Source organism: Vigna unguiculata, chromosome 5 (genome assembly GCF_004118075.2).
Source record: "Vigna unguiculata cultivar IT97K-499-35 chromosome 5, ASM411807v1, whole genome shotgun sequence".
Classification (NCBI taxonomy): Eukaryota; Viridiplantae; Streptophyta; class Magnoliopsida; order Fabales; family Fabaceae; genus Vigna; species Vigna unguiculata.
In genome coordinates, this window is record NC_040283.1 from 20,899,720 (window position 1) to 20,910,357 (window position 10,638).

General features: G+C 32.4%; 1 protein-coding gene across 1 annotated transcript; it reads right to left on the bottom strand.

The window, feature by feature from the left end:
* Window positions 1-1,900: 1,900 nt before the first annotated feature.
* Window positions 1,901-4,426, bottom strand: LOC114184469 (replication factor A protein 1-like). Its single transcript, XM_028071777.1, has 11 exons — window positions 4,268-4,426; window positions 3,900-4,167; window positions 3,720-3,816; window positions 3,524-3,645; window positions 3,361-3,445; window positions 3,161-3,293; window positions 2,971-3,077; window positions 2,699-2,819; window positions 2,433-2,612; window positions 2,271-2,348; window positions 1,901-2,197 (listed from the first exon to the last, which is right to left on the bottom strand). The coding sequence occupies exons 1-11, from the start codon at window positions 4,424-4,426 to the stop codon at window positions 1,901-1,903; spliced, it is 1,647 nt and encodes a 548-aa protein (XP_027927578.1).
* Window positions 4,427-10,638: the final 6,212 nt, after the last annotated feature.

Genomic DNA, 10,638 nt, shown 5'->3' on the forward strand with positions numbered 1-10,638 from the left:
GAATGGTTGAATGAAGAAAAAAAATTTACAGTGCATTTGAAAGGGCTCATTTTGAAGAACGAACATATATTTGAAGTTCTTGTAAACAAAACATATTTGATTATGAACAAAATGCATTGTAGTGAACCTTCCTAAGGTTATTCTGGCAGGCACAGGGACAGAGGTATCCATGGAGGGTGAAGGAGAGGTATCCATGAATGGTGAAGGGAAGTGACCGTTCTGTTTGGTTGATGGATAATGAACAAAACTTGATGGATACTCAACAGTTTTATACATACCAAACACTGTTTCAAATTCTAATTACTTAACCAATAAAATATATTTCTTTAATGCTTTTGTATCTATTTATTACAAATTAAAAATATAAAAAAAATATAAATTAACAATTCAAAATAAAGATTAAATAAAGAACATTAAATGAAGTTTAAAGAGTAGTATCAAAATTTGAGGCCAATATAATATTAAAAATAAAATAATATAAACTTTTAAAAAATTAAAAGATTAAAAATTAAATTAAAAAAACAATTTGTAAGTTTAAAGAGTAATATCAAAAATTACGTAAAATAAAATATTAAAAAATATATAATGTCAAATTTTTAAAAAATAAAAAAATGAAAAAAATTAGAAATTTATAGATGTTGCTAATTATAATTAATAGTTGAAAGAATAATACAAAAAATTTAAATACATAAAATAATAAATAAATAATATTTAATACAAATTTCAAATATTACACATTCTTTAATTAGTGATTAAAGAATCAAAATTCAAATTTAAATTTCGAAACAAAAGTAAAAATTAGAATTTCAAACAGCAATACAAATGGATAATAATTAATAAAATTATAGTTCTTGTATTCATGGATTAAATAAATTCGTTCCAAAAAATGAAATAAATTAATTGATGGTGTAAATTTTTAATGAATGACGGATTTTGTTTTGGTTAATTAGAATTAGAATTCAAAAAATTTATTGTGCTCAGAAATGATTTTTAAATAATAAAATTTAGTCAAAACATGCAGTATAGAGCAAACTTAATCTGTTTGATGTAGCTAGCATGATAGTGTAGTTGACACAAAAAAATAATATCAACACATTGACTTTAAGCTAGCAACATATCAACACACACATCAAAAAATAATAGTACATGTATGTAACATGAAATATATTTTTACGAATTAATGATTGCTAATATTGAAATGTAAATAAATGCTGAAAGACTAAAATCTTTTAAAAAAAATTACACATACAAAAAACTTGCTTTCATATAGGTACCACGATTATAGTGTTGACAATATAAAATAACTCTCATTGAGCAATAAGTAAAATAAGAAGAAATTTGAAATGAATGTTTTAAAAATTAAAACAACTAAAGAAGAAAACAAATTGTAGCTAGCATGATAGTGTAGTTGACAAAATAAATAATATCAACACATTCAGATTTAGCTAGCAAAATATAACGATGTTTACAAATCAACACAAAACAAAACATAAGTACTATATGTATGTAACCTGAAAAATATATTTACGCATAATTGATTGATAACATTAAAATGTAAAGAAATGCTGAAAGACTAAAATCTTTTAAAACAAAATACAAATAGAAATACAATACAATTCCTTTGATGTAGCTAGCATGATTAAGGTGTTGATAATAGAAAATAATATCAACACAGTTTGACTCTGCTAGCAAATTGTGAATGCACAAATAAAAAGTCAATCCTGTTCAGCAATAAGTAATATAATTCATAAATAAATAAAGAGAAACTTCAAGTCAATGTTTTGAAAATGATAACTTAAGAACAACAAAACATATTGGTCATGAGTATCAGCAAATGTTTTCCAAAAAAATAAAACATAACCAAGATAAAAACACAAATAAAGTCTAGTACAAATTTCATTCACTTTTCAATCTTGATGTTCTTCTTCAACATCTTCACTGGGATCTTCTTGTTTTCTTGAGCCGCATATTGATTCTGCCTTTTAATTGCCGGGACACGTGCTTTGGTAGCCAAATCAAAGCTAAGATTCTCCAGATGAGATGATTCTTTATGGGTTAAGTCATCATTTTCAACATCAATTAAAGGTTGATTGACCAAAGCTTCCTCTGTAGAAACAGGGCTTGATTCTATAGTGTTCAAATGATCACTTACAGGCTCAACATCATTTGATTCTTCAGTGAATTTGAGCAGCAAATCCTAAAAATAAACTTGAAAAAGTTAGCATATAAAAACATTTAGAAAAATAAGTATAGTTGTAATATTAACATACCTCTGCAATGGTATCAGGTGCAATCTCATTTGTAATCTGCTTAAGTTTACTTTCTTCTTCATTTGCAGAGTATACATCCTAACAAATATAGTAAAGTCAAAAAATAGTAAAAATAAAACTACATATATGAAAAAATATAAACAGAAATAAATCAGATCTTACCAAAGACTTAAGTTCAACATCACTAAAGCTTTCAATGATTTTTTCATCCATGCAGACTTTTTTAACTCTAAATGATTGCTCAAATTTGCTATTATAATCATTCTTGCACTCAACTTTGAACACATAGGTCTTATCAATGAGGACTTCAAACTCTTTAGGCAAGTTACCAGCAACAGTGTTCTATAAAAAGAAGTAGAAATGCAAATGATTGAAATGAATGAAAAATAATTTCATCATGATTTATTTCAATATATAGGATACTTAACCTTGTCTTGTAAGTCAAGAATATCAGAGCATGATTTCTTCAACATTGCACTTGCATCACGATCAAATACAACAAAAGTTGTAGAATCAGTAGCATCAATTACACGAAGTCTAAGTTTAAACCTAAGCAAAGAAAAATAGAACATTAGTGATTTATACAAATATGTCTATCAGTAAAATTAGAAAAATTACAGAAAAAATAATTATGAAGATTAATAATATTACCTAGGTGTAACCTTAATGACATGTTTGTTACATTTCTCACAAAAAAAACATTTTGGAGTCAGGATAAACAGCTTTGTTGCAGATACATGCTGTGTACCACCAATCATCATGATCTAGAACATGTTTGATAGTAGCCTTCACTACAAAAGTACTTTCCTGGAACATAAATAATGCAACAATATAAAGCATAGTATTCAAACTAAACAATTTAAATGAAAGAGAGAGGAAAAGAATTTAACCTGTTCAAAATCTTTGAGATCTTCAATTGAGCATCTAGGATGCAGCTTAATGAAATCTTCTTCTAAGCTAACTTTTGAAGACTGACCAAGTTGGGTAAGAGGTTGAGAAGGAGATTCAGTACTATCCCACACCCTAGACAAAAAAAAGGGAAATTAAACGAAAATAAAATAAAAAAATAAAAAATGCAAAATGTACTTACATTTTCTTCAACTTGGTAGCATCTTCACCATCACAGTTAAAAATTATCCTCATACAGTTCATACAGTTTTGAATAGAAACTTTATCTATAAAATATATAAAGATGTCAAACAATTTTTAAAAAAGTTACTCCATTTGTAAAAATATGTCAAAAAGTTAGTTACCTTGGAAGATCTTCACTTTGCAATAATGTAAAGCAATGACAGCATATTGATCCTCTCCAAACGCAAGAAATGCATTTAACATATCAACATATTGACCAAATAAAGTACACTCCAATCGATAACTATTGCATGATATAAAATTTCATTAGATAAGAATAATGTTAAACATAAAATAAAAGAACAACAATAATCTTACCCATCAGATTCAATAAGGATGACATTCATGTTGGTCTTCTTACCACCTTTCTCTAACTCTCTCTCTGTTCCAACACCAGTAAACATTCCAATGACATCTAAAAATAAAAATAAAACAATGAAAAAATATAAAATGAATAAAAATTTTAATGCAAAGAAGAAAAAAAATTAATATACTTACTAACTAAGTAATCTATGTCAAAACCAGGTGCTTGGATGGTTGAAAAAGGGGTGTATGCAGTACTAATATTGGGAACTAAGGTAGATTCTACCAAATTGACCTTGGTTCCAAATTGGAAGTTGATCTTATAGGCATGATTTGTAGTTCTATAAGAACCACCATTACATGAAACACTAAAAGACTGAATGGAGTAAACCTTATCCTCTTTGATTTCAGATTGGAATTTGTATATCAGTGTGCATCTAACAGACGCATGGATTAGGACACCCTGCAAAAAAGTTTCATATGAAATATTATAATATAACATGGTAACTAAAAAAATTAAGAAAACTAAAAAAATGACGAATGTTTATAGTATGGTATAGTACCTCTTTGTCTTGAAGAACAATCTCCATGGAAAATGGAGATTTTCCTTTTGTGTAATCTTCTACAAACCATAATCTTACCACTCTTGCAACAATATTCCAGCTTTCCTTCTCCGGGTTCAATTCTTGTAATGACTGGGTTTGTTTTTGCAAAGCAGACATGGTGTAAAGAAAACAGAAAATTAGGCAATAGTGAAGAAAGGATGTTGTGGATAGATGTGTTTGTATAGAACATCAAAACATAACAATAGTCTGATGTATTTGTAGACATAAAAAATGAAAAGGAAAACCGTACGCATGCTATGGTGTTGGTTACACAAATTCAGTAAAAATCGGGATAAGCAACTGTCAAACATATAAAGGGGACAGAAGAAAGAAAAACAACTTTTATGAAATGCATACTATGGTTCATTCAAACCAAAACCATACGCATACTCTACTTTTGGTTTCCCAAAAAGAGTAAAATGTGGGAAAAGCAAATGGTCAAACATATGAAGAACAGAGAAAAAAACAAAAGCTCTTTTTCACACCGCTCACTATTGTGGAATAAAAGGAAAATATGGCAGACAACAGAAGCAAAATAAAATCTGCAGGACATTTAAAAGGAAATAAAGATATTGTTTGAAGGTTTCAAGAAAAACGAAAGAAGACAAACAAAAGTATGAAGAGATGACAAAGCTGAAAAAGGAAAGAAGTAACATGATGTAGTCATGTAGCTGCATTGAAGATAAAGGAAAGAAAAGACCTGATGTTAATTAACTGAGGACTCCAACATAAAATATGGCTAAACCTACATAAAAAAATTATCATAAGCTTAGAAATAAATTATAAGGTTAGAAATCATATGCATAAAAAACATTACTTACTCTGCATTGAATTCTTACAGTGAATGAGAAAGCAGGTCCACCTTGGGTTGCAATGAATAAAACTGAGCAATTCATTTTAAAAAGATCAAGAAAAAAATCAAGATTAATATTAAAAAGTATTTATGAACAACATCAACAACCAACAAATCAACAACCACTAATAATCAAACATGAACAGAATAAATTGAGATGAGTTCCAATGACTTCCAAATTCAAAATAAACTCATGACTGTCATTTGAGACATCCTGTATATTAATCTACAAAACCTACAAAATAGGTAATCCTGTAAATCTGAATAGAAAGTGAAGGCAAAATCAATACCTGGTGGAAGAAAACCTAAAAAATATGAAATCAGCTTGTAAAAACAAAAAAATTAGCATCGAAAAATAAAACACAAAAAACACAAAAAGATACAAATAAACCCTAAAAAAATAAGCCAAAAATGATCGGAGATGATCGAAGAAACCATAAAAAATGTGAAATCAACCAGGAACAAATACGAAAAAACAGGATCAGAGATGATAGAAAAAACAGAAAGAGTAAACGGTGAGGGCAAAACGAAAAACTAATCGGGAAAAACCTAATAAAACAACAAAAAGAAAACGAAAACATGATCGAAGATGATAGAAAAAACATAAAGAGTAAACAGTGAAGGCAAAAACAAAAACTCATCGGAAAAAAACCTAAAGAAACCATAAATACAAAACGAAAAAATGATTGGAGATGAGAGAAAAAACATAAAGAGTAAACAGTGAAGGCAAAAACAAAAAGTCATCGGAAAAAAACCTAAAGAAACCATAAATACAAAACGAAAAAATGATTGGAGATGAGAGAAAAAACATAAACAGTAAACGGTGAAGGCAAAAACTAAAACTCATCGGATAAAACCTAAAGAAACCATAGATACAAAACGAAAAAATGATCGGAGATGAGAGAAAAAACATAAAGAGTAAACGGTGAAGGCAAAAACTAAAAGTCATCGGATAAAACCTAAAGAAACCATAAATACAAAACGAAAAAATGATCGGAGATGAGAGAAAAAAAATGAAGAGGAAAAGGTGAAGGCAAAACCACAAAATGATCGGAAAAAGTAGCGTGAAAGAAAGTAGAAAAGTAGCGTGACGACAGAGAGAGACAGTGAGAGAAGAGTGTTGACGACAAAGAGTGAGAGAAGAGTTGTTAGGGTTACGACAGAGGGAGAGAGTGAGAGAAGAGTGTTGACGACAGAGAGTGAGAGAAGAGTTGTTAGGATTAGGGTAGAGAGAGAAAGTGAGAGAAGAGTGTTTCAGGAAGAGAGTGAGAGAATAGTGGAGTGTGAAGGAATTAGGGTTTAGAAGATGAGTGACACGTTCGTCGCGAGACTATGCCACTTGTCAACCAAAGATAGTGTTACAATATGCTATTTTGGGATAATTTTGTGTGTTTTGCTTTTTGTGGGTCATTTAAAAAGTTGCCTTTTGTGCTACCTTGAATTGTATTATTAATAGATTCCCTCCGCTTTTTTAGCGTTGAGTAAATAAATTTAATTTAAATTAAATCTAAATTTAAATAAAAGTTGTTCCGATCGATCAAAGTTCGTCCGATTTCCATCGTTACGAACAACCACCACGTTTATGATATATGGTCTGCATTGAAACATAGAGTTCTGTCACGGTTTTGTCCTTAAAAAGTGTCTCGAAGGATAGAGGGAGGAAGGAGTATATAAACTGTGTTTGACCTCGACTCCTAAGCAATGTGGGACTTATTGGGTATACCAGAACAAGACTCCCACTCAAGGGCAAAGGGAGTTGAAGGGGAGTTGTCGTTATCCCCACAATGGGCGCCAATGTACCGATTCGACCAAGTTCGTCTGGCTGCCATCGTTAAGGAACAACCAGGATATTGTTCGCTTTGGAAAGCGGAGTTCCGTCACGGTTTTGTCCTTAAAAGACGCCTCAGAGGGTGGAGGGTGGAGGGAGATAAGAGTATTTAAATTGCGCTTGACCTCGACTCCTAAGCGATTTGGGATTTGTTGGATGTACCAGAACAAAAGTTAATGTGATGTAACTACAAATTTTTATTATTATGTGTGTTATGACTATATTTTATATATTTAAAATTTAATACATTTATTATGAAAATGTATTCTTTAATTAAAAATTAATATAAAGTTACAATACCACAACATTACTTAATTAAAATTTAATATAATTAAAATTTTTTAATAACAAATTTTGGATGATACAAAACATTTATTTTGTTTCTATAATTTCATTTGAATTCTATTTTTATTTAATTTTATTTATTATTTATAATTTAAAGGCTAAAATTGGATTAATTTATATTTCTACTAAAAATCAATAATTGTTTTATTGATAAAGCATTCGTTATTTTGAACTTGCAAAGTAAAAGAAGGCGCTAGATCTTGATCACGACGACCCAATGGTCATTTTGATCAAGCTGGCAGAGTATGAAATTGGCAAGGTGTTAATGGACAAGGGTAGCTCGGTCAACATCCTGTATTGGAAGAAGTTCAAAAAGATGGATATCTCGAAGGACCTAATCGTGCTCTGCAATGAGCAAATCATCGGTTTTTCAGGTGAGCGAGTAGCCACTCGAGGGTATCTAGATCTCCGAATGCATATTGGCTCAAGGTGTGACAGCCAAGAGGTAAGAGTAGGTTACCTGTTGGTTAAGGCTAACACATAAGACAACATTTTGCTAGGGCGTCTTGCTTGAACGCCTTCAGAGCGATTGTCTCCACACTGCACTTAGCCATGAAATTCCCCTCAAACAAAGGAGGTGTATGCACGATCCACATCGATCAACAAACAGCTTGGGAATGCTACACCACCGGTTTGAAGATGACTCCTTACAACCCGCCGAGGAAAAGTTGACGATCAGAAGTAGCCATGGTCGGCCTAGATTCACGGACAAACACTAATGATCGCATAGAGCCCCAAGGAGATAGCAAGGGCTTAACAATTAGAAAGACTAAGGGACAAATGACAAAGATCGAAAGTAACCTCAATCTAGCGGAAGAGAAAACCCTTACGAGCGTGCTCCTTAAGAATAAAGACATTTTCACTTGGACATTGGTGAGTCATTATTTTCCTCCATTCCACTAGCCTTTGTGTACCCATTTGATAGTTGTTCAATGCTTAATTGTTTATCTTTAGTGTGTTTTCATATGTTAGACTTTATTGAGCCACTATTCCGAATTTGGGTTAATTTCACATTATTTGGCCTAATTTTCGTTTTTAATTATTTTTAGGTATTTGGGTGAAGCAATTTTGGAGCTTGGACATTAATATTCAGTTGAAGAGAGTTGCCACATCATTTCCACATCATTTTCACGTCATTTCCACATCATCTAAGTGAATGGGCCAAATTTGAGGCCCAATAGTATCATTTTCGTAATTCTACACCCAGTAGTGGCAATTTTGTAAATAATGGTGGCAGAGTTGATTTGACCACAAGAATTAGGTCTCTTGGCATGCACCAGCCGCAAATCATCTTTTCCACTCTTCTCCAACCTCCATTTTTTATGTTTTCAAGCTTTGGAAGGTGACCCATGGAGGCACAAGCTGAATTTTCACGTTTTCCACTCGTTTTTAACGTTTTATAAGTCATGGACAACACCTATTGTTTGTATTCACATTTTCTGCACCTAGGGTAACATTTATATTAAAGCATTTAAGGTTTTCTTGGTTGTTTTCGTTCTTGCCTCTTTCTCTCCTTGCACATTTTCGTTTCCTGCACCAATTTAAGTTTTCTGCACCAATTTATACTCATTTGAATGGTTGAATTGCAAATTCTGTTGAACCTTAATTCGGATTCCATGAGGAACTAAGTTTTGCATTGATTCCTTGACGGAATTGAAATGAAACCATGAGATTGTTGGTCCTTTCTGGGTTGTGTTCGAATTTGATTTTGTTTCAGGTTGAGTGTTCATGATAAAATGCATTTTTGATGCATGCTTAATCTCAAATTCGTGTTTTGTGCACATTAAGGGGCTCGTATTCATGCTTAATGTTTATGGGTTTTGTCACAACTTGCTTAAATATGTGGGTGTTAACTGCTTGAAACTTATTGTGCTTAATGACATAATGAATCCATGGTAATTTTTGCTTAGTTGATTACTTAGGGTTCATGAGAGCAAATTCGAATAGAACAATTAATTTGATAATATGTGATTGGTGGACTTTTCAATTGAATCAAGGAATCATTGCATTTTCAAATAACTGTTAAATTTCTCCACAATTTTGTGAATTTAATTTTGTGAAACTGAATCTACCAAAACCCCCCTGTGTTATAGTGTTGTGTACATCAGGAAATTGAAGCTTTGGATGAAAATATTGGTCATTGGGAGACGACTTGGTTCAACTTTCGTATACTGCATTTAACTATTTTAATTTGGTGGGCTACGACCTCTATCAGACGTAGACAAATATGTCTGGCATCCATCTAGAAGTTATGTCCCATAAGTTGTCAACTTTTAAGGAAGCCCGCCCGGTAGCCCAGAAGAAGAGGAAAATAGGGTAAAAGCGCAGAAAAATTGTGGAACAAGAGGTGAGGAAGCTTTTGGAGGCAGGATTCCTCCAAGAGATTAAATACACCACTTGGTTAGCCAACGTGGTAATGATGAAGAAGTAGAGCGACAAGTGGAGAATGTGGTGGAGCTCCAAAGGTGCGTGAAGAACTCCATGAGCAGCGGAAATTGGATGAAGGAATGGAGGCAAGTTTTGAAGGCATTTGCAAGCTATGAAAATGAAGGAGGTGATAGGATTTCCTAATCTATGCTAGCCTAAGAAAGGTGGCTAGAGGTAGAAAGAGGAAATCTCTAGAAAGAGTGACTCTCAAAGGCAATAGAAGGAGGAGTGCTCTCAACTCAATTAGCATCTATTGCATAAAATTTGAAGAGTGAATACAAATGAGTGAATTTTTGGCTTTTATATGAAACCATTTACACATGAGAAAGGAGAACCATTGGATGGAGTGGGTCTTGATCTTGGACATTGATGAAAGCTTGGAGAAGGAGGCAAGGTCACGTCCCTTGGATCTTGGCTTGAAGAACAAGAAGGATTCTTAGCCTTTAGATGTGATGACCAACCTTAGTCAAACCATGAAGCAAAGGAGCCTCCTTGCCTTGCCTTGATAGTCTCGGCCATGTATGAAGAGAAATGGGCCGAGCCCAATTTGAACCCCATCCTATGTTCCTTTTATGTCTTATGTATTATTGGAAAGCAAAGCCCAAACAATGGCCCAACTTAAATCTACACTACTAGATTTACATGCACTTCTTCAAGTCTTTGTGATCTCTTTGGCCCATTTAAATAATGTGAGAAGCCCATTGAATTTGTGATCATCTAATTGGAGGCCCTTTTGAATCTTCTTCGTCATTGATCTTGTAATTGGGCCTTTAAGTGGGCTGGTATTTGAAATGAGGCTTGAAGGTGCACTTGGACTTGTTGGGGTCACATCATCGCCTCCCCCTCGAAGAGAATTTGCCCTCAAATCTTGGTTGT